The following is a 24,251-nucleotide window of genomic DNA, read 5'->3' on the forward strand; positions in this document are numbered from 1 at the left end:
ACTTAAAATACTGGCAATGTAATGAAGCTTTGTTCCTTCTCACTGTTCTACAATCTCTTTGCTTCTTTATTTGTATTCCCGATTTACCCCTCTCATTCTGCTCCTTTCCTCTGATCTTTAATAATAGATAGTACATTATTAGATGGCTGCACTTTGGTTAACAGACTAACATTGATTTCCCCAATTTATGAATTGACAGGCTCTGTAATTATACCATAACCTTTTCTCCTCTATCCCTTAACTCATCTTCCTATCAGATTTACTTACTTACTATCTACTCTAGTCATGTCAGGATTAAAGAAAAATGTATCTGGTTGATTTTTTATTTTTAGTATTGGATGTTCAAACCAAGACCTAAAACCTGGCATTTCATAAAAAAGTGACTAACATCAAAACCAAATGTAATATTGGATTAAATACTACACCAAATGGACAGACACAGATTAGAAATACAAATAAAGTCTCCTGGTTTGTCTCTAGAGTCTAACTGCCATGAGAAAAATCAAATCAATGTTCCAAAATCCGTCACTAGATGTCGCTCATTGTACCAATATGGTTTATATAATACATAACATATTATTATTTTAGGAAAAGGGCTCGCTTTGGCAAAAACCTGATCCATACAGGCAGCCCTAAATAATAACAAGTAACCATCATGTGTGGTGCTATCTATAGTTGTCTGTCTTATTTTTTCTTGATTTCATATTGTTTTCACAGAGCTGTGAAAATGAATGTCCCCCTGGGAGCAAAAAATCTAATCTAAACTAATTTAATATTCAATCCCACACTTGGCGATTGAGAACATACATTTGTAACTTACCTCAAAGCACTTTAGTTGTAATACTATGGATTTAGTTGACACTACTAGCCGAGTTTCTTTTGTCCAATATTTCGCGGGCAGGTACATTGAATTAGAAGTAAAAGAAGAAGAAGTAGTTAGAAGTAGTTGAAGAAGAAATACGCTAATGCTCCAAACAGGCACAACACTGTTACTCTGTTTTTACTGACATGTAACATTTCATTTCACCTTGCTCTATGTTTTTTAACGCACATTCAAAAGCGGGAACATTTTCGGGAGTTTCAACAGGGTACCGGCCACCGAAAACGGGGACTTTGCCCGGAAAACGGGGACGTTTTGGTCACCCATCCGACTGTGTTTACAGCTAGCACACACGCTAACATTAATTAAGACTACAAGCTCACTTGGGGTTGAGGCTTTTTTACACGTTGCTTGACTGCCTGCCCACATATCTGATCTCAACATAGTAACGTGTATTGGGGAAAATAATTATTTTAAGTTATTTAATAATTTTGACATTTATTGTACTTTTTGATGGATGAATGATGCTCAAAGTGAGGGGGCAAAGAATACAACTGAGGGGGCAATGCCCCCTCATGGCGCCGGGCCCGCAGCAGCAGGGTGTGTCACTTTCACACCAACGCAGTTCCAGGGCCGGTTCGGAGCTTGAGCCTGATAAGCACCGTTTTTTTCCTGTTCACACCACAGCGGAGCCGGCTCTAAGCGGCGAAAAAAAAAAAAAAAAATGTCGGCCTAGAAGCAAGAACCGCATACGTCACGCTTACGTCGGAGGCGGGGGCAGGGGCGGGATCAACCTGAGCAACAGCAGTTTATGGCGAGTACGGCAACTAAAAGTTGTAACAAGCATTCGCGCTGAGCAAAGTGACTAGAACGCAAAAACACACTTTATAAAGTCGGGCAACACTAACCAGGCTTCGTGTGATTCTGTTTATTTGTACCTTACTTTGACCATCCGTTCACTGTTATTGATCATTGTGGAGAGAGGCAGACGTTTTGTTTTGTATTATAGCAGCTATCGGATGGAATCAATACATGGGCTGCACAAGTTGTCATGTCCGAATATCACAACTAGAATCATAATGAAAAATACGCCGGTAAAATGTGCCTGTAGAAAACGGCTTATGCCACAATAGGGTAGCAACAAGTAGTCAAGATAGTAAGTTTGGCTTCCGTTGCTATGCTAACATCACCCATTTTATACCAGAGAAACGTTCATAACAGCGTTGTGATGCCAAACAGCGGGCAGCACTGAAGCGGTCAGTAAATGCCGCCGAAACACATTAATAAACAATGAACCACGGCACTCTGGAGAAAAGTTTGAGGGTTGAGAAGTAGTTATTTCATTTAATCTGGCTTTGTATGATTTTAAAAAAACACAATCATCGACCCGACGCCGTTGGGGAGACAATCAGCGACATAAACGGTGACGTCATGACGCAGCCGCGGCAGCACCAGTCGGGCTCTGGGCGGTGTGAACAAAACGGGGGCTGAAAATAAAAACCGGTTCCAAACCAGAAGAGCGCAAGCACGGAGCTAGAAGGGGAACCGCGTTGGTGTGAAAGGGGCAACTGTGGCCCCCTGACCAGGCAACAGGGGGGGATGATGGAAGAGAGCCCACTGGATAATAATGGCACATTTCCACTACAACGCGGAGCGCGGTTTAAAAGTGCCGTGCTGTGTCCGGCCCGTTTTTGGTTGCGTTTCCACTAGGCTTAGTTCCGGCTAGCGGGTACTATTTCACAGTTTTCTGGCTCTCCAAATTCAGGTTCTTTCCGGGCCAACAACCGGGCTGAGTATGCTTAACTAGTGAGAGAATCGCTGGCAACTACAACAAAATGAACATATTTGACCGTGATTTAATTGTGATACACGTTTCAAAATGATGTCGAAGTAACAACATACTGATACCGGTTAGTAAAAACCATGAATTAATGCTTTGACATGTCTGCAGACCAGGGCAGGAATTTCACGAGGGCCACGAGGGCCATGGCCCTCCCACTTTGGCCTTGTGCCCTTAAAAATGATATCTGCCATAAGGCCACAGTGGCCTTGATGCCCTCTCTGACTAAGTTTTGTGGTTTAGCAGTCTGCCTCTTTTCTGACACGGCTTCAACACCAGCATATTTTGAAGGAGGAAAAAAAAATCAGCGGTGCACTTGATTTGAGCCTGGAATGCACCTCTCGGACGGTCTATGACAGGGGTGGGGAACCTCCGGCCTCCGGGCCGTATACGGCCCTCGAGACCATTTGGTAATGCCCTCGAGGTAATTTATAAACACACGCAAAAAAGAAAAAGATTCAAGAAATCTAGACCGCAAAATAATTAAACAAGCTTGTTTTTCCTGGCCAAGGTCAGGGTCCTTGAACACAACACGAGCCTAACGTGTCATCACGTGGTATATGTCTCGTCTGACAGGAGTGTAGTTCTAACGGAGAGCACCAGAACGCGGCTCCGGACCGGGACTTCGCAAATTGCAATACCCATAAGGAGCTGTACACATGCAGCAGTTTTTGCGTGGCTGTGTCTTTAGTTGTAAACCCAGTGGCGATCTGTTCATCTGTCATACTGATCATACAGTCAATAACGTTGTTGTTATTAGCTTCTGGTTAGCTAGCTATGCTAACGAATATAAGAAGCTTTTTCTCCAACCAGTGAGGTAAAGGCACATCTTTATATGATCATTATAGTTATAGAAAAATAAGAGAATAAAGTAAACAGGTATACAATACTAATATGACAGTAAAAAAAAGTTGTTATTAATAAACAAGAATACAGTTTAAAAGGGAAGTGATTTGTAAAATATCCATAAAGAAACAAATCTGCTTACTGTTCTGTTTCATATGGGTGTTGAGAGATGTATCCATAGATCTCTTCATGTTGCTCTCAAAGTGCACCAGATTGATGCTTTTAACTTCAACATTAAAAAAAAATCTTCCTGGTGGTGCATGCCCCCAAACCCCCCTAGCTGACAACTCAAAAGGCCAAGTGGCCTTGCCCCTAAAATGACGAAATTCCAGGCCTGCTGCAGACAGTCGGCAGGCGAAAAACCTTTTAAAATGCATGTTTTCTGAATGCAGATCGGCTAGGCTAACGCAGTATATGCTCCGACCGTCCACACTCACAACAACGGCCTACAGACATAAATAAACCAGCGACTGTATTCGCCATGACACAGACAGTCTGTGGTTTGTACTTGTTTAACTTTTGTCTAGTTTCTGAACAGATATGAGGAGCTGTGAGCTTGAGTGCTAACAGCTAACGGCTGATGTTGGTTTTGTGTTTCGCATTGAAGATGACGTCACGGCTCCGCCTACACTGCGTTACTATAGTTACTACCCTAGTTCCTAAACTATAATGGAAACGCAGCATAAAGTGAGTGAGAGAGATAGATAGATAGATTGTTTATTATATTTTTTGGATTATTTTGAATTATTTAGAGTAGCAAACTAAACACAGCGATAGAGGGTGACATGCAATAAAAGTGCTTGTCAGATTGGAACCAGGAACACTGCAGTTATGTAGTGTGCAATAAAGACCCCGATCACCAGGAATCCCATTGATCAATAAAAAGAGTATCACTTAATGATTCATCAATCATCCAACTATTTGGGGACAATAGCGCTATATCTAAACCGTCAGTACATCATTTATTTTCCTTTTTAAAGTTGTTTTCCTGATCATATAGCTCCAAGGCCCAACACATTTAAAGACTTAAAGTTGAATTTACGATTAGTCATTTCCCAGTAGTTGTTGCTCCTAATAACCTTGAGCTGATGGAGAACACTAGAGCTCAAGCAGGTTTATTTGGTGATATTACTCCCAACTTTGAATTTGAATGCCCTGTTGGCTTCATATGAGGAATGTAGCGGAACAGAGGAGGCGGGTCCACCTTAGTTACCAAGCTAGCTATGAAACTTTAGCTTTACACCTCTTCCCTGTTGCACCAAGTACTTAAATCTGTTAATGTTTGTGTGTTTTGTCAGCTTGAACCTGTGTTTATGCTTGGACATGCACTTTGGTCCTCTTCAGAAGTGCCAGAGGCATGGTGGAGGGGAGGGGAAGCTAATTTGGGTGGGAGGGTGTTGGTGGGGTCAGTATTGTTGAACGGCAGCGAAAATAGGACTATCAGTTCCACTCAGATAACCCCTAGCTGTCATTGGACCTCAAGCCAAGCCGTGACCCCCGGGGCTTGAACTCTGGTCATGTGACCAGGCAGTAAAGTGACCAGTGGTGTGGCTCTGCTCTGCTGTGGTCAGAGAGGGGCAGGCTGTCCATGAAAGAGGTTGCTGGGAGAGGAAACAGAGAGGCAGAGAAAGAAAAGAGACATGAGGAGACCACTGGATTTCTCTTAGCCAAGTCTGTGTATGAATGGGGTCCAGGCACACTGGGAGGAGCATGAAATGGATACATGGGAAGGTAAGAGAAGAGGGTATTGCTTTCTCTTAATCAGTCATACTTAAACCTACCATTATGTGTGAAAAGGAGAAAATATGTGCTATTAAAAACACAATCTATTTAAACACTTTTCTGGGATCTTAATATTTCCTTTTGTATACCTTTTTTGTTTGATTGATGAGGCAAGCTTCTGTGTCTTTTAATATGCGTTAGATTAAAATGTAGCTAACCTGTAGCTACATATTTTACCAATGTCTGCATGATGATATTTGAGGAGTATATTGCCTTTGAAATACCATTAATGAATGCAATACCACTATTGAATAACATTATACGCTGCTAAAGAACCTTTCTTCACTTTGAGCAGACAAATACTACAACACTTTTCCATTTGTACTACAATTGATAGGATTAGCCTTTTATGCTTCCAGTTGGTAATGATTCTCAGGCCAGGCTAATGAGCTATTGCAGCTTGTTACAGCCTTCCTTGTGATCAATGCCAGTGCCTTGTTTTTGTGTGGGTTATGACATGTCTTGTTGCGGTGGTGTGCCTCCATCTGTATTGATCTTTGGTATGTGTGTGTGGTTTGTACAGTGGTGATGTGATGGAGCTCCACTCTGATGGACCATCACCACCAGCCCAAAACAGAGATTACTTTCACATAGTGCTGTGTTTTTTGCCGCTTTTTACTTATTTCCTCGTTGCGGTTTCAATCATTGTGTATTTTTACACAACGCACTTTTTCAGATGTGTGACTGTTAAGAGGAGACCTTGAACTTTGTTAAGGATGCTTTCCCCTGCTTGCTTTTAGCTCGTCTTTCTTTTGTTGCTTCATTTGGCTGTTTACTTGAATTATTTTAAGTGCAAGAATAAAATAAGCTTCCTTTTGCAGTTTTCACACTGCATCCCACCCCAAGCAGCCACCGAACCACCCACCCTCTTCCTCCCCTTGTGTGTCGAACTCTTAAGATATTGCCCACATGGCAAAGCAAATGTCCTGGTCTCCTCATCACTAAATGTCATTTGATAAGCGCCTATCTAGCTTATTATTGATTGTACAGTTCACTCACATCGCTTTAGTCCTAACTTGCTTATCCTCGAAACAGAATGGCTCAGGGAGTTAAGAGGCAATGGGAGGATTTATGTTAGTAGGTCCTTTGTTGGATGTATATTCCTTCAAGGACTTGAGTGCAGCATGTGGAGGAACCATGTTACTGTATTCAGCCCATCCCCCTCCGTTAATCCCTCAGCCAGAAGCTACGTTGGTTTTGCTCCAGCTGGGGGAGGCTTTACTCCTCACTACTGTTATAAAACACTTAATCACCTGCTTCGTCAGAAAAGCTTTTTGTTTTGATGTTAAACAATGTAGTTATTCAGAGGAACACGCAGAAATGAAGCAGAAGAGGCGGATGGAGAGAGAAAGGGAGCATGGGAGGTTGTTTGTGTATGTAGGTGCAGGGACAGCAGCAGTGTGAAGATCAATGGTGACATTGGGGGAGGTCATGGACTCCCGTGACTCTGTAATGCTTGACTATAAATAGTCAATGACAGAGGCTGCTCTTTCCAGTCATGCTCGTCCTTTTTCCTAATTTCACTGAAACATATCCATCTCCCCGGACAGAGCCTTGTCCGAGCAAACACCACAAACAGGTCCATCATGTTGCAGATCTTTGTCTTCCGAGGGGAGTGTTATTTCAACTGCCATTCACCCTCCCCCAGCTCATACACACTCACAGGGTTGAAGTTTGCAAATGTTATTTTCTTAATGGTCGCACATATGTCTCTTAGGATCAGCTGAGGCAGAAACAGCTCCACATTTTTACTGGTGGACCTTTTACAGTATTTACTCCATGGGAAATATCAGTGGGAGTTTTTCCTGCGGTCTCTGAGAAGCCCCCTCCCTCCCTCCTGTAATGAAGGGGAGACTCAACATTCATTAACAACACGTGTGTGTGTGTGTGTGTGTGTGTGTGTGTGTGTGTGTGTGTGTGTGTGTGTGTGTGTGTGTGTGTGTGTGTGTGTGTGTGTGTGTGTGTGTGTGTGTGTGTGTGTGTGTGTGTGTGTGTGTGTGTGTGTGTGTGTGTGTGTGTGTGTGTGTGTGTGTGTGTGTGTGTGTGTGTGTGTGTGTGTGTGTGTGTGTGTGTGTGTGTGTGTGTGTGTGTGTGTGAGCCTTGGCTGTAAAACTCACCACATGGTTCATATCAGTGTGTGCTGACCCAACAATAAAAAAAAGAGTTCAGCAGTCCTGCTCGTTTTCAACTGAAGAACAGGGCAGGCTTCTGATCATAACTCCACAGTTTTATACAAAATATATATAACTCTACTCTTTATCATCTCTTTTCTTTAATTATGCAAAAATGATGAAAGAAAAGGTTAATGGAAAATCATTGAAAGTAACTAACACTAGAAAACAAATTGAACTGAGAAACTGTTTCCTACTCACCAAAATTCTACATTTACATTCTAAACAAATAGTGGCGGGAGGCGTGCGGCGCAGTGGGTTAGTGCGCTGGTGTTGGGATCATCAAGTGTCATATTTATTAAGAAAGACGTACAGTTTCACTCCAGTTGTAAAACAACTACGGAAATAATTGAATCCCAATCTTCTGTTTGGCCAACTTTAGTAACCTTCGGTATGAAAAATGGAAAACTGTCAAAGAAGTTCTTGGTGTGTCCTTCTTTAATAAGGGCATAGTATCAACACTTGACGCTAATTGGTATTGACCTTAATGTGAATGTAGCAGTTAGTGGCCAAAAGTGTATAATACCAAATTGCTATTAAATGTAAGATACATATTTATTTCTTAATTTTTTCAGACTATTCCTTATTTAAATTCAACCTTTGCCAGTTTTATCTGTATCACAATTTAGAATATGCTGCTTTTTTTGTTAAATGAAAACAAGTAAATGTATTGTAAAGGTATGGGTAAATAGTCTTTTGAGATGCAAACAACGCTGACAGTGAGCCAGACTCCTACAGTCGCTGCCTTTTCCCACATGATTCAACAAAGTAACATCACATGTGGCTCACATTAGCATAACAGTCAGATGCAGCCCTATCTTTGGTGTGGTATCACTCAATGCTAATGATTTAGCCTCTAAGCCTGGGTGTATATTATCAAGACAGCAATGTCAACAGGTCGCCATTGTCTCGTGGAGGAGCCCAATCTGCAACTCCATGCAGGCAACTTTTAAAGATTAGCATCACAGTGTGGGCTGCAGGAATGCTGGCTCTGACTCATGGAGGGTCTTCAGATGCCTTAACCTCTGTGAATGTGTTAGATGTGTGGTGTCTCTGTACATACCAGTCATAGTCTTGGGGAAGGGGGGTGCTCCCTTCAGCCCCAGGTAGGAGAGATAAGTTAGATAGGAAGAGTAGAAGAAATATGTGGAGGGGAATAAGAAAGGCGAGGAGAGAAGGAGGTAGGGAGGAGGCCAGTAGCGGAAAAGTACAGCACATTCCTCCATCCCCCGCTCTCGTGTCAGCTGGGCATGATTGTGATGGAAAGCCTGGGACAAAACCTGAAGAGAAACCCCTTCAGCAGCAGGCCTTGTTGCTCTGTCAGCCTCTCAAAAGGGGGTGTGTGTGTGTGTGTGTGTGTGTGTGTGTGTGTGTGTGTGTGTGTGTGTGTGTGTGTGTGTGTGTGTGTGTGTGTGTGTGTGTGTGTGTGTGTGTGTGTGTGTGTGTGTGTGTGTGTGTGTGTGTGTGTGTGTGTGTGTGTGTGTGTGTGTGTGTGTGTGTGTGTGTGTGTGTGTGTGTGTGTGTGTGTGTGTGTGTGTGGCAGGCATTTCATGGTTTGCATAAAAGTTTGGGATGAAACCCAGGCTGACCCCTGGGAAACAATGCAGCCTTTAATGGGCCTGCGGGGGTGAGTGGAGGGGTGACACAGAGCATCGGGGGTTCTGCACCCGAGATAGAGAAACAGAGGGTGGAGTTCAAGATGAAGCACTGCTTTTATAACTCTTCATGGTCTCCTCACATCTCATTTCATGACCCTAATATAGCCAAACTACATATTTCTTAACTCAAATTCATTAAGTGGTTAAAGTCTAAAGATTTGCAGAAAGAACATTTAAATAGGTGGTGGTGACATGGCCAGAAACTCATGTACAAAACTGCTCTAGAGCCACACCAATGTTCTAAAAGGCTTAATATGACTCGTCATGATTTACAAACTGACCATCAAGTTTGAAATGGTAGAGTTAAAGCAATGACCGTGGTAATAGTAACGCACCATGCTGTCCAAACTTTGGTTGCTATGGATAAAGTTGCAATGACCGTACGGTTTTAAGATCCTGATTAGGTTTCTGACCACAGGCTCTACTTTTCTTGGGATTATAAAAATGTGAGGGATAGTTGTTTAGGTCAAATGACTCTTTAAAAACAAAATGTATTTAGGCTCTCGCTTAAATCCAACTCATCATTTCTTTATTATTCTGTATATACATTTGTGACTCTGTGGGTGTAGCATGTAGCAGACAGGCCTTCAGGAAGTTAGAACATGTCATGAATATTTCATTGTGATCTACAGGCAGGAGGAGGAGGATTCATAGGACGTGACAATCTGAGATCAAGTGTGTGAAGGTGTGAATCATCCTGTTTATATGGTGGCCATGCACTTGAAAGACAGGGTGATAGATTTGGCAAATAAGCCAAGTGAAGGCAGCTAATAGCCATTGTGTTTTCCCTCAGTGAGGAAGTCAGGCGTTTCACCTAGGCTGGCCGGAGGAATATATGGTTTGAATGTGTTCCCTCAATGAGCACATGGGCTGACAAATGGCTGGCTGAGGAGGTGGCTGTCATTTATTTGATCTTCCTCATGTTTTATGAGGCCAGGGTCATTCATATGACCTCATGCTCAGCTCAACTTACATTAACATGTGTAGAGGTGATCCCTATACAGTAAAAAGGCTATCCAGATGCGCTTTTGTGTGAGGAAGAAGGTTAAGTCCTCTTCTCAGGCTTCATGGAGGTGTCACTCTGCTTCATTCTGAAGCTAAGTAGCTGGAAAGCTCTTTATTGGGACTCTTACTAAACCTGTGCTCAACTCTCATTTATACTCTGTGCAAACATGGTTTTAGAAAGTTCATGTAATATTTATTTTTATCACAACCAGTCAAAGGCAGAGACACACAGCACTAATGTTTTCCCACTGCTAACAACATGTCCAATTATTCTTACTTTTGTATTGTTTACATTTGTTGGAAATGTTATAGGCCAACAATCTCTCACAAAAATAATACGTAAAATATTCAATTATGAAAAAAGTTTTAACATGCACTTTTTAATTGAACTATTTCAGTCTTTATTTATTTCCTTTTTATTTCTAATGTCTTAATAATAGTGTTTGTTGCATTGATGAAGGAGCCTGAGACTTTTCTGATGATTGAACAGTGTCAGTCACCTCTAATGTGTTGTCGTCCCGCCTTGTGCTCTCAAGAGTCAACAGTAGCAAGGCCAGTTATTTGACTGTGAGGGCTTCCTCTGATTCGCCTTAACCTCTGTGCTGTATAGAGTTAGTCCCCAAAATTGTAATACCAGGATGGCCTCCCTGCGTGACGCCCATTGTCTCCGTACAGTGAGGCGGCAGCACATTTAAACCTCACACCATAATCTGTCTCTGGGTTTAAGAAGTCCTCAATTCAACATTCATTATCTGGTAGAGCCTTTATGCCATGCACACCCCCACCTACTTCTAATTACCGTTAGTACATGAACCCTGCAGCCTGCTATGAACCCCCCCCCCCCCCCCCCCCCCATCTGGGAGGCTTAGCTCTCAGCTCAGTCACATGCTTCTGATGAGCTGGATCTTTAAATTATATATACATAAAATCTCTAATCCTGCTCATTTTAATATGAAAGACAATGTTACTTTGGCCTGTTTATTGTCTCAGCATTGTGTCTTTAATCAGCGGTACGTGGCGATTTCAACCTTTTGACAATAGGCCCAATATCAGTTTGCCTCTGGACTGTCACGTGAGAAGCGCTATCATCTGAGGGGGGGGGGGGGGCTCTTCAGCTGCTTTATTGACCCCCTTTAAAAGGTTAACGAATCACAACATTTAACATCAACATATATTTTTCTGTTGAGAACATAGACAGTACAAAACGTGCATTTAGCATCTGAGATCAGTCAGAAGGTTTTAAATGTTGATGTGAGTTGAAACTTGCTGAAGAAGATCCAAATGACACGGGAAGCCCAACTAACAAAGCTTAAGGGAAAACTAACATGCATTTGTCAGTGTTTTCACACATTCATAACAACATTATATTTGAACCATTTGTGCAGATCACATGCTGCCAAACACACAGCACCTGCATTGAAACTCAATCTCATCTTCAGCTAAAGTAAAGAAAATTGTATAATATTAATTGTTACTTTCATAAAATTACAATTAACAGCGGTATAACCCTTTTTTTGGAGCAGAAAATGGCACATGAAATGTCACCAAAAGAAGCATGTTTCAACCACAGTGTGGACCAATGTCAATTTGCTATTATATGATTCACCTGACCAGTCCTGGAGTGTGAGCGTTCTCCATACTGAAGGATTAAGGCCCAGATACACCGGCCAGTCACCTGAGAAGTCGCCGACGCCGACACAGACTGTTGCGTCGCCGGACTCTCCTGCGTATTTGCCGATTTCGCGCACTGGAACACACCGCAAATCCGAGCCGAGCACGTATGAACTGCAATAACTCTCCTTACCAGCAGGCGGCGGTAGTGTGTATTCATCATTCAAAAGAGGGAACAACCGGAAGACAGAGAAGAAGAAGAATAGACTCCGTGATATAAACAAATAACAAATAGCGTTTTTCTTTCCATTTTCACTCTCGTCCATTGAAAACATGAACGAACAGGAGCTCTATAACCGATGAGGTGAAATAGCCGTCCGTGTGTGTTCCATCTTCCATTTTAAATCATTTTTTTACCTCCCTCACTTCCGTTAACGCTTCTCATGCACTGATTCGCTAGCTGAACAGACAATCATTGTTATCCCTTTGTCCGACTTCCGGTGGTGTTCCCGACGCCAAAAGGCGTCAGGTCGGCAGAAAAGACCCGAAGGTGCGGCACACACCTCTCCGAATAGGGCGTGCCCACGCTCATGTTTGGCCCGACTCCCATTTACTGGCGATTTCGGGCCGGTGTATCTGGGCCTTTAGAGTCACTTATAGGGGGGAGTGGAACACAGTCAGTGAGGGAACCTGTCTGCCTTCATTAGTGACTTGGAACAACAGAATCCCATGGCAGGGCAAAGGTCCTGTGTGTGTGTGTGTTGCAGTTTGTTGCATTACAGAAGAGTCTTACATTAATCAGATGTCCAGGTTAATCTGCGGCTCAGCAGGCAGTGTTCACTGCTGGACAGAACCTGGAGCTGTTATGTCTGCTTCATTGCTCTGCGGCCGCTCATGTGCCAGCTCCTTATAAGCTGCTGTCCAACACATGCCCAGTATCACTTGTGTTTATCACGACAACCACCTTTCTTCAGAAGAACATTAAAGCTCTTCACATCCAGCAACCATTGGTGCTGCCTGAGGCTTTATCTCCTTTTCTTGATGATTCCCTTTGTTCCACCAAAATGATCACATACTGGCTATAGACTCCTTTCGTATCTCAAGTGACTTTATTTAGTTGTTTTCCTTTGAGTGTCAGAGTTAAGGTCCTTTATTGCACCAGAAAGTGAGTACCGTCAGAGCCCTATCTGTACTTCTTTTTCATATCTGTTACTTATTTAGTGGGAATGCTGTTAACTCACGAAAAGTTTATTATTATTCCGCCGGTATTTTGCCGCGCTTCTCCTTCCGCATTGAACATCGCAGAAACTCAGTTCAAACATCAAAACGTTCAGCTCGGTCGGGAATCGATGGCTATTACTTTTCTCATTCATAACTTTCATAATTCCAGAGATACATCCTATAATTCATCACATTTTTAACATTGAAGTCAATGGAGGAAATCTTCAGACTTCAACAAATCTTCATGCGACTTCAACTGCTAACTGTTCATTCATACTTTCACTCAGAAACCTCATTCCAACTTTAAAATGTTACACATCTTTCTGACATTATTCCTGCAAAACAACTTTTAAATTTGATTGTTACTTTTAGAGATATTAAACATTGTTCAGACCTTGTTATAGAGGTTTTCTTCAGATTTTAACATTAACTAGAGTGCTTGATGTCACAGCTAGAGGGTAGGAAATCTTGAAATGTGCCTTGCCTTTAAACTGCCATAATTCCCAAACCCTACATTCCTGAGACATAATTTATCATGACAAACATAGGAAAACATCTCGTAGCTTGAAAAATGACAAATAATTAAGCAAAATAATAAAAACAAAATGCCTCTTGAGGGCATGAAGTGACAACAACTTTCAACATGCCTCCATTAAAGCCCATTGTAATTTCAGGCAGATATTTCCTCACGGTAGCAGCCGCACACCTTTAGTGAAACTGCCAAAAAGGCCACATTATTAACCTGAAAGTACGCAAAAATTACACTTCAGATACTCAACTTCCTTGACATGCTTCACGTTTTGAAATTTCAGAGATATCTGTTACGGTTCTTCCACAAAACGTTCACATGTAAGAGGTTTATCTCTCATTCAGAACAATGGAAACCTGTGATCTCTGCACACCTCCTTTAATTCAAATATAAACACCTGTGTAATGGAACATGATGATGTCATCACTCCAAATGACATGCTCAGATCAGCAGACTTCAGATAGCAGTGTGCTAACAGTCCAGCCGTGAAGACATCTTCGGGACAGTTTTGAGATTTCTTCAGATGCCGTTGCCATGGCAACACAATGCTCGCCTTGAAACACTGGAGTATTTTCACTGAAGTTATGAGAAAACAAACACCCCATAACTTCACAGGTTTGGTAACGATGCAGCCATCAACGCATCTAATGCTGCGTACACACCGGACGCGATGCGACGTTTGGGGGCGGCGCGATTACATGTAAAGGCAATGCAGAGACGCGATCAGACGCAAATTCGTTCCAACGGCGCGCATGAAGTGGTGGACGCGGCGCGAATCACGCGATTGAGGCGATTGAAGGGGGCCGCGTCAAACGCGAGAGTTCAAATCTTTCAACTCGAGCGTCAAATTCATGTGACACGTTCTCGCGGAAGCCAATCAGAGGTGAGGATCTCAGACTGACGTTCAACCAGAAAACATCAGCCATTAGCTGTTAGCAGTTAGCACACAGAGATCACAGCTCCTCATATCTGTTCAGAAACTCTACAGAAGTTAAACAAGTACAAACCACAGACTGTCTGTGTCATGGCGAACACAGTCGCTGGTTTATTTATCTCTGTAGGCCGTTGTTATGAGTGTGGAGTGAGCATATACAACGTCGACAACGGTCGACCCAATCTCCATTCAGAAAACAAGCATTTTAAAAGATTTTTCGCCTGCCGTCTTGTCTGCAGACTTGTCAAGCATTAATTCATGGTTATTACTAACCGGTATCAGTATGTTGTTACGTCGGCATCATTTAGAAATGTGTATTACAATTTAATCAAGGTAAAATATGTTCATTTTGTTGTAGTTGTAGCTCCCGAGCCAGCGCGTCTTGTTTGAATGATGCGAGTAAACACAGCTGGCAGCCGCGGTGAAACTCGAGCGACTAGAGCGATGTGATAGGAGCGTTTAGAGCGAAGCAAATATTCGCATGGCGTCCGGTGTGAACTCAGCATAAGCATAGTACGGGGTGTCATCAAATGCCGTTGCCATGGCAACAGACCACTCGCCAAGAAACACAATGTGGCTGTAACGGCCCGTCCACACACAGGCATGAAAAGAATCTTGATGCTGGAAGTGTCTGAAGCTTGGCGATTTTTTGCGACCAACAACCAATCACATGAATCTCCCGCCCCCGACATACAAAGCAATAGCAATGTTAAAACGAAGCAGACTGGATATAAACTCCCCAAACAGGCGAAAACCTACCAGTTTCACACACTGTCTCTGCCACCTCCCTCCATGCCTGGTTCCTGCGGTTTGTATCCCGGTAAATAGTTCAGGTCGTAAAGAACCGGGTGATTTGCTACCGTAATTTTCTCGTTTGGAATATGAGGAAATGAACTGCGGTCTGGCTCTCCCAGCTTGCACCCGGTTTGATTGGCTAGCGCTTGTACTGGCGGGATTTGCATAAACGGGATTTGACTGACTGATGCCAGCTTCGAAAGTTGAACATTGTTCAACTTTTGATGCTCACGATGCTTGAAAAGCCATGCTCCGCTCCCCACAATCCAGTTCGGCGAAGATTAAAAATCTTCTACGTCACCCCATTCAAGTGAATGGGCGAAGCTTTGAAAGATTTTTTTCATGCCTGTGTGTGGACGGGCCGTAAGTCCAATCGACACGGTCCAATCGTCCCCCAATCTTCACTTGTATATCACCGGTCCATGCCTCAGCAGCTCTAAGCCAAGTCTGAGATCTCACCATATGCCGTTTCCATGGAAACGCATCCCTCGCCATAAAACATGATGTCGCTATAACTCTATGAAAATGTTCAAAAAGTGCTCAAACTTCACCTGTGTGCTAACCATAGACTGTATATATAAATGGACGTAGGGTCCATGACGTCACCAATAGGATTCTGCAGAGTTGCCGAGAAGCCCTTAGTAGGCGGAGTCGGCCACCAACGGCTCGACAGTGACGTCAGAGTTCAACTCCCGCCTACTCCAGCCTGCTCCAAATAAGGGCAAAGAGGCGGAGCCGAGGCGGGACCTGCTACCAAAGAGCTGAAAGTTCCAGAGCTAGCTGAAGCTACCAAGCTAAGCTAACATGCTCCCCATCTGCACACTGCCGTGGCATTTTAAGTTTCTAAGGTAAGCGGACATGAAACTATTCAGCAAAACAATAAATAATAATCTAAGTTATTGAGTGTTTAGCATAATGCTTAAGAATCTTAAAATCCCTTAACGTTTGTATGCAATTGTGCTAAATTCAACACTGGAATCAAGCACATATTAATATGTTTGCATGACATTAGTTATTTATATTTTGATATCACTTAATTATACGTTTAATACATTTAAGTCAAGCTAAGGTACATGTGATGGTAGCTAGTTAGTGCTCTTACCTGTGAGGCCTCCTCCAAACAGCATAATAACCAGACTGTATCATTAAAACTAAGTACCAGTTCTAGATCCTTGACTTTAGACAAACAATTCAAAAGACAACATGTATTTAAAGACCAATCTTTATTTGAATGTGCCTCTTAACCTGATATATTAGTTATACAGTAATAGTATTGACAATCTAAAAAAACTGAACAACTCAACAGTCAACTTTATGTTTCTTATTGTCTAAAGCATTTATTATTTTCATTTTCCCCCTCTCATATTCAGTGTGGACGGATTGAGACAGCGTGGTATCCAGAAAGCTGCAGAGACTTCAGGGAGAAACCTCTGTGTGATGGACGTCCTGTCTGTTTGTTTGGAGAGGACTGAGGGTCTTTCCTCAGCGAGGAGGACTAGGCCTGATGGAGGAGCCCATGCTGGGCAAAGCTGATACCAACTGCACAGGCCTAGTCTGTCACTTTATTTGACTAAATGTGTTTACTTTAATAGTTTTACACCTTCTGTCCATATGTGCTTTTTATTTAAAACATGTTTGATTAACTTTTGGTTCACATTTCAATAAATTGTATTTGTATTTGCACTCCTTTCGTCCATTATTCTTACTGAAAATGTTAGATTACACATTCACATCTGACTGAAGATTGGCCCCATTTATTTGTGACGTTGCAAACTCTGCGGTACAAGGCCCAAGTGATGTGAAGCTCATAAAGTGAGGCAAATAGAAATAATCAGCTGATGGAGTGTAGATGTGGAAATAGGTGCATTCGATCAGCTGACTGTTTTTACAATAAAAGTAGTTTCTTAGTGTACTGGTCTTACAATCTCATAACATCAGCTTTTAATGTTCCTCTTGGATGTTCTTCTTGACCCTCAGAGAAGGAGAACATGTTGTGTCTTTCAGGCATGTCCTTTCCTAAAAAAAATTACAGGAAACATAAAACATATTATTGCAGAACAAGTGTGTTATTTATGAAAGCGGTGTGTTTGTGTGTTTAGGGGCTGTAGATATAATTATTTTGTAATTGTAATGTTTTTTTTTTTATTTCAACAGTGAGCTACAAAGACAATCAGATTATGAATGAACAGTATGAAGTTCATAAACATCGAAATATATGTTATCAAAATAATATTTAACTGTTATCAAAACGTAGTGCAACTGTAGACACTTGCTCTGTTGTCTCACTGAAAGAATAACCTTTACCACGTTTTTTACAGACAATATTGAGAGATAAATAGTAGCAGTTCTCACTATGTGTTAAATATCTTTGCCTTCAATACATTAAATTAGAAAGCTGACAAAATCATATTGCGTGTTAACATCTAAATGTAACTTTTTGCATGGAAAAAACCCTCAACTTCACTGATGTGTAGGTGATCTAGTATTGTTTAATGGAATTCATATCAGTGTATTAAAGTCAATACTTCATTTATTTAAACCAATATCTTTCTTGATTCTTTGTACAGTATGAAAAAAATAGTATTTGTACCTGTGCTGAAGTTCACTGATGTGTGGAGTCCAGTTCTGTCTCTCACTCTCTGGTCCAGCCTGTCTGCATCACCTGGACACCTTAAACAAACATATATGTAAAGTACCATCTGTACAAACAATATAACTGATTCTCTTCTGTTGAACATGTTGGATTGTGTATTGTCCGAGTCAGGGTCCTTTTTATTTTACTGTAACTTCGGAAGTTGTGTTACCAATGCTTACTGTTTATTTGATACCAATTTGGTAATGCAATTCATAAAAAAAACAAGGTTTGGATTTGTTCTTCAGATGACTGTGATGTTAACGTGTAAGCTCAATAATGAACTCCAGCTCAACCAACCATATTGTAATATCTAAGTAATCATTTTGAAATATGACATTAATAATTGTAATATACACACATCTTATTGTGAGGTTGATTTCACATACACTACTTCGACATTAGCTTGTCTACATACTTGAGCATAGCCAATTTAAATTAACCTTAGCGATGCATACAGTTCCTACCTACATAATAAAATATCTCTCTAAGTTACAAGGATGACCTTATTTTATCAACCTCAAACAGAAGCCGTTTGTTGTACAGTATTATCCCACTTAACGCTTAACACTTGTCTATTTCGTTTTAACCTTTATAAATATAGTCTATGATTTTAACTTGGAGGCTACTATTAGCATCGTTAGCACCGATGTAGCTACCACTCGCTTACACGCTAACCCAAGCCTTAACATTAATTACGTAGCATCATTAACACATAAATAAGTACTCTAATTTCACTTACCGCAAAACCGCATTCATGCACCGTCTGTTTCAACCGCAGAGCGAGTCACAATAGTCCGATATATAAGCATGAAGAACAAACAAACACGGCCGGGGGCAAGTTGTGTTCCCTGGATGAGCTGAACAGGCAGAGTGCCTGTAGCTTCACGGAGCAGCTAGCAGAGAGACAAGAAGCTAACAGCAGCAGTCACTTCACAGAGCCGTCACCCAATGTGACCACGCCCTAATTTATGCAAACACGTTAAGACCTAATATAAATAAAAGGGTCGTGTTAGATTCCACCTTCATGATTATGGATCTGTGAGTGAATTGTTTTCTAACTATATTCATAATAATATTTATTGCATCCATGGGTAGAAATATGTTATTTTCTGCTGTAAAGTTGGGCATTTTAACATGGGGGTCTATGGAAATTGCTCCTTTCTGCAGTCAGTCTCTATCGGCAAATATATGAACTGCAGTGTGTGCCACTTCCGTATTGGCGTCCCGGCTCTTCCACAGAGTTTGCCGCTTGGTGCTAACATTCCAGCCGTGAAAACATCTACGGGACAGTTTTGAGATTTCTTCAAATGCCGTTGCCATGGCAACACAATGCTCGCCATGAAACACGGTTTTCTCATAACTTCAGTGAAAATGCTCCAAACGCCCCAAAACTTCACAGGTTTGGCAACGATGCAGCCATCAACGCATCTAAGCGTATTACGGGATGTCATCAAATGCCGTTGGCATGGCGACAGATCATTCGCCATCAAGTTATTACACATACACATTAAAGCCCCCAGTGTTCATGTATCATTTCAATCTCAATTCTTCACTTCCTTCTTACACATTACATTTCAGCATAGCAGTTTAGCGTCAAATTTTCAGCATAAAGCATTCCCACTAGCAATTTCTTCAGGAATTGCATTTTCTAGTTGAGTCTGTCGTTCAAGCTCTCAAACCAGAGACATTCATAAAGATCATTTGATGAGTCTTATTTAGTTTCTGATGAGTTTCTGATTAGCAAGGCAAAGTTGTTACTGTTATCTGACTGCAATAAGGTTGTTTTTGAGGCGAGCATACATTTAAAACATTTGTTTAGATCCCTGTTGATTTAATGTATTCTTCAGTCACTTCCAACGGCTGTGCCAGCCCTGTAGCAGAGGAGCAGTCCAGCTGGTGTCATGTTTCCATCACTGCCCATAGAGCTGGAGCGGATAAATAGCGTGACTGCTGCACAGTCATTTGTCCCAGGAATGAATGCCGCTGGTAACCTTTCCCACTAAAGACAAAAGCCAGATGTTGTTGGGTTTTCTGACCAGTCGGAAATGGGCTTGAGTGTTCTTTAAAGAATAAAGAGCACAAGTGTTACATCATTCTAGTTATTTAATGTTTGATATTTACGGCCCCTACACACGGGGGCGTGCGTTGCCGCTTCAACGCTTCTGCCCATTCACTTTGAATGGGGTGACGTCACGTTTCGCCGAACTGCATTGTGGGAGCAAAGCGTAGCTTCTCTCGCGGTGCTCGCTGCAAAAGTAGAGCAATGTTCTACTTTTGCCGCCTCGACGGAGGCGTCAGCCAATCGAATCCTATGCCAGTGCAAGCTCTAGCCAATCAAACCGCGTGCTTGTGTGTCTGGGGCGGGAGATTAATGTGATTGGTTGTTGTTCGAGTTTCAGCCCCCCCCCCCCCCGCCGGCAAACGACAACGCACACCGCCGTGTGTAGGAGCCATTACACACTATATGGCAGGAGTGCCTGCTCACCTAAAGGGACAAAGGGAGAGTGTTGAAACAAAGAGACAGTTGGGGACGAGGATGCGCTGCAGCCTTCTCTCACTCACTGAACATTGGGGGATTTGGACCCATCAGCCATGTCTGCTTGTGCCCCTCCTGTAATCACAGGTGTTCATTTTTTGTAAGCACTTCATCCAACAAGTTTTGGTTTACTTGTTTTATTGAAAATGTCTTAACAACATCGAGAGCAGAACATCACACGTCTTTATTTCCCTAATGAAAGACGTGACCCCTAAGACCCTCACTAATTCCTCTGAGGTAAATCTTGCCTCATAACATGAGAAGTTAGCTCTTTGCTTTGTGGGACCAGACTGAGGCATAAGCAGGGCTTTAAAAGAAGAAAAACAACAACTCCATTTGAAAAACAAAACTGTTTTATTTATTTTTATTTCAAGTCACTAAAATAAGTGAAATATCCCCAAATGTTGTATTTTCATCACTAGAAGAAACATACCAGGCTCAATGTCGAGAATTAAAACAAGACATTAACTTAAAGGGGACCTATCATGCAAAATGCACTTTTTTATGTCTTTTATACATAAATGTGTCCCTGGTGTGTCAGGGAACTCACAAAGTGTCAGAAAACAAAACCCTCTCTCTTTCCCTCCGTACCCACATCTCTAAAAAAGAAAAAAGGGGGGTGCTAACAAGCAGATCCAGAATTTTCGCTCCTATAACGTCATTGGCGACATCCGGCCGACGTGACCCGTCCCAACCTATCGTCTCCGGCAGCCGTGACACGTCCCAACCTATATTCTCCAGCACACGTGACAGGTCCCAACCTATCATCATAGTGCAGCTGTGTGTCTGTGTATTCAGCAGGATGTCTGCAGGAGGCACTTAGAGTAAAGTTGTTATATATAATACATATAATGGCACTGTTCTAGCGGTAAACACTTAAGAAAGAACATGTCAAGCTACAGTATGTGCTGTATCAGAAACAATGTTTTGGGAGTAATATGCTGTCTGTTTACATTAGCAAGCTTGCTAACAGTCAGAGCTAACCATGGAGCTTACGCTGTAGGCTACTGGAGAGCATATGTGTAACGTAATGTCCTTGCGGTAAACCCTGCGAGAGAGAAAGGTTTGAGCTCCATACTGTTTCAGAAATAAAGCTTGGTTAGTGGTTAGGAGCATAATCACCGCATGGCATTTAATCACCGCAGCGTTTAGCTGAGCTTCTCCCATTAGCAGGGGAAAGCTACAAAGGAGCGTGGCTAGCAGAATCAGCCGGTTTGCAACAGGGCTGCAAAAGAGGGGTATGAGCAGTATGAGGCATGGCTACAATGGGTGATCTGTTTGGTATTTTAAGCAAGAAACATCACAGACATGTTTTGTATAGGTACGGCCCTACAATATATGTTTTCAATATAGCATAATAGGTCCACTTTAAGTGTCTCACCTCAGACTGTTTCGCCCTCATGCACCTTCACATTGTTTGTGATTTAGTGATTATTAGCTATGGTTCAAGGTTTTATTATTTTTGATATCCCATTAAATGATCCCTGCCCCACAAAGGCTCTGTCTGACAGATACCTGGTGAAGCTGCCATTAAGGATTATTGCAATCTATTTTTTCTTTTAAAATACCTATTTCATGCAACCAACATTGCAAATACTGTATTTGCTCAGGACTTCCTATTATAGTGGGATAACCTTTAAAGAAACTGACTCTTAGGAATCATATTGGATATGTATCAGTCTAACCTGATCCCAGATCAGCGGCAGGCTACATTCCTGCTTCAGCCTGTCTTTGCACTGCAAGGCTATTCTCTGTAACCATGGCGTCCAACCCATCTGCTCTCAGCGGCTGTCAGCAAGGGGGCGGGGGTTTGGTAAGGTGTGTGTGTGTGTGTGTGTGTGTGTGTGTGTGTGTGTGTGTGTGTGTGTGTGTGTGTGTGTGTGTGTGTGTGTGTGTGTGTGTGTGTGTGTGTGTGTGTGTGTGTGTGTGTGTGTGTGTGTGTGTGTGTGTGTGTGTGTGTGTGTGTGTGTGTGTGTGTGTGTGTGTGTGTGTGTGTGTGTGTGTGATGTGGTAAGCAGAGAATATGTGCTCGCACTTAATTCTCAGCTTCCTGAGTGAGTTTGATCATGTGCATTATGTAGCCTGGAGGTAGATGGGGATTAGGGAAGATTTCCAACAGCTCTCTCACTTTGCTGTCTTAACAGTATGAGAGCACCCTCATGATTAGTAAAGAAGCTTCATGAAGAAGGTCCTCAGTCTCTCTTTGATCCCCTCGCACACGTACTGTCTCCCAAACATCTAACGTCTTTATTAAATCACTTAAATTTTTTCTTGTTTCGAATGTCTCATTTCCAGCCTTTATAAACCCTCAACACATACAGTGTCATTTCTAGTACTTGTTTCAGGACACTTTGTGCAACAGGACCACTTCCTCAGGTCTTTAAATATGCCCTCACATGTGTTCCACGTTACAGCTCTAATTTATTACTGTCCGACCAACTTTTCACAGTTTGGAGTGATCAGCAGAAAGTGTGTTTTTGGCAAACAGAAGGCTAATAATTGAGAGAGCGCCTGTGTGGAACATCCACGACAGGCCTGGAGGCGTTTAAGGGAAAAAACAAGAGACCAATTGTAAGAACAGGTTTTAGGACATTTTAAAAGTACTAAATGGATTGATAATCAATACCCTGAATTGAATGTCGCAAATTGATTGATATAGCAAATGTGAGCAACATTTGAGATGAACAGGTCTGAGGTCTCTGCAGAAAGAGGCCTCTTCATGTGATACTGCTGTTGTTCGAGGAGAGAAAGGAGACACTGTAAACAAATCAGTGGTGTGGTTTCAGCTCGCTGCCTCATCAGAGCTGCTGAATAAAACATACACAAGACGTCTCCCTCCTGCTGCCTGTTACACCTCCACTTTCACAAAATGAGAGTTGGGGCTTAAGAACTCTTTGGATTAGCTAGCGCCTGGCTAGTGCTTAAGCCCCAACCGCCCCCATGATCTCAATTAAAAACGTGTGCCTCCAGTGAGGTTTTTGCACCCACTTTCTTCACGGTGTAGAGGAATTAGTGTTAAGAAGTGGTTGGAAGTGGTTCTAAATGTCTCCTTTCCTTTTTTCTGTTGTGTGTCTCTGCAGATGATCCAGCTGACCAACGTACTTGCCTTATATGTGGAGACCGTGCCACAGGCCTGCACTATGGCATCATCTCCTGTGAGGGCTGCAAGGGCTTCTTCAAGAGGAGCATCTGCAACAAGCGTGTGTACCGCTGCAGCCGCGACAAGAACTGCGAGATGTCGCGCAAGCAGCGCAACCGCTGCCAGTACTGCCGCCTGCTCAAGTGTCTGCAGATGGGGATGAACCGCAAAGGTAACGGGTGGACACATCACATATTTTAACCCTATTGTGGCTCCACCTATTAAAAATGAAGATGATTATGAGAATTTCATATTTTCACATTTTTGGTTACATGTTGTTTATGGATGACAATAATGTGAACACGTCAAGCAATTATACAGGTCTACATATCATGAACCTTTCCTTCTTCTAAATGATTAAATGAAAGGGTGGTAATGGTTAGATTATATTTGAATGTTTTAAAACATTTGCTTGGTTGTATTTATTAAACGCTTGAGTCTCTGCCAATGTTCCAAAATGTAATTGTGAGTAAAACAGGGGTCATGTGCTGCAACCTGACCAAGTCCTCTTCTGGTGTAATTCCTGCTACAATTGACAACCAATTGATATTTTACCTATTTGAAAAACTATAACTTTGTGATCAGCCTTTTGATAATCTTCATCAATCTTTTCAGTAACTCTAAATACACTAAATTAACAATATGTGTAGTTAAGAAAACTTCAAACATAACGTGTGCATGCAGGGCAATAAGAGATGAAGTCCCCGAATGACTCTCATAACAGAGATG

At 42.2% G+C, this 24,251-nt stretch overlaps 2 protein-coding genes and 1 long non-coding RNA gene across 3 annotated transcripts in view; 2 read left to right on the forward strand and 1 right to left on the reverse strand.

Annotated features, from left to right (window-relative positions):
* LOC307043614 (uncharacterized protein) overlaps positions 1-24,251 on the forward strand; it is a 307,614-nt gene that overhangs the window by 166,850 nt on the left and 116,513 nt on the right. The window lies entirely within an intron of this gene.
* nr6a1a (nuclear receptor subfamily 6, group A, member 1a) overlaps positions 1-24,251 on the forward strand; it is a 113,661-nt gene that overhangs the window by 72,012 nt on the left and 17,398 nt on the right. The window contains exon 3 of the mRNA XM_079690590.1: positions 23,464-23,694. Within this exon, the coding sequence (XP_079546716.1) occupies positions 23,464-23,694 (231 nt within the window). The remainder of the gene's footprint in view (positions 1-23,463; positions 23,695-24,251) is intronic.
* Positions 16,110-18,777, reverse strand: LOC307045091. Its single transcript, XR_013809772.1, has 3 exons — positions 18,587-18,777; positions 17,803-17,882; positions 16,110-17,228 (listed from the first exon to the last, which is right to left on the reverse strand). It is a non-coding gene; the product is annotated as an uncharacterized lncRNA (long non-coding RNA).

Source organism: Notothenia rossii, assembly GCF_949606895.1.
Source record: "Notothenia rossii genome assembly, chromosome: 6".
In the NCBI taxonomy this organism is placed as follows: domain Eukaryota; kingdom Metazoa; phylum Chordata; class Actinopteri; order Perciformes; family Nototheniidae; genus Notothenia; species Notothenia rossii.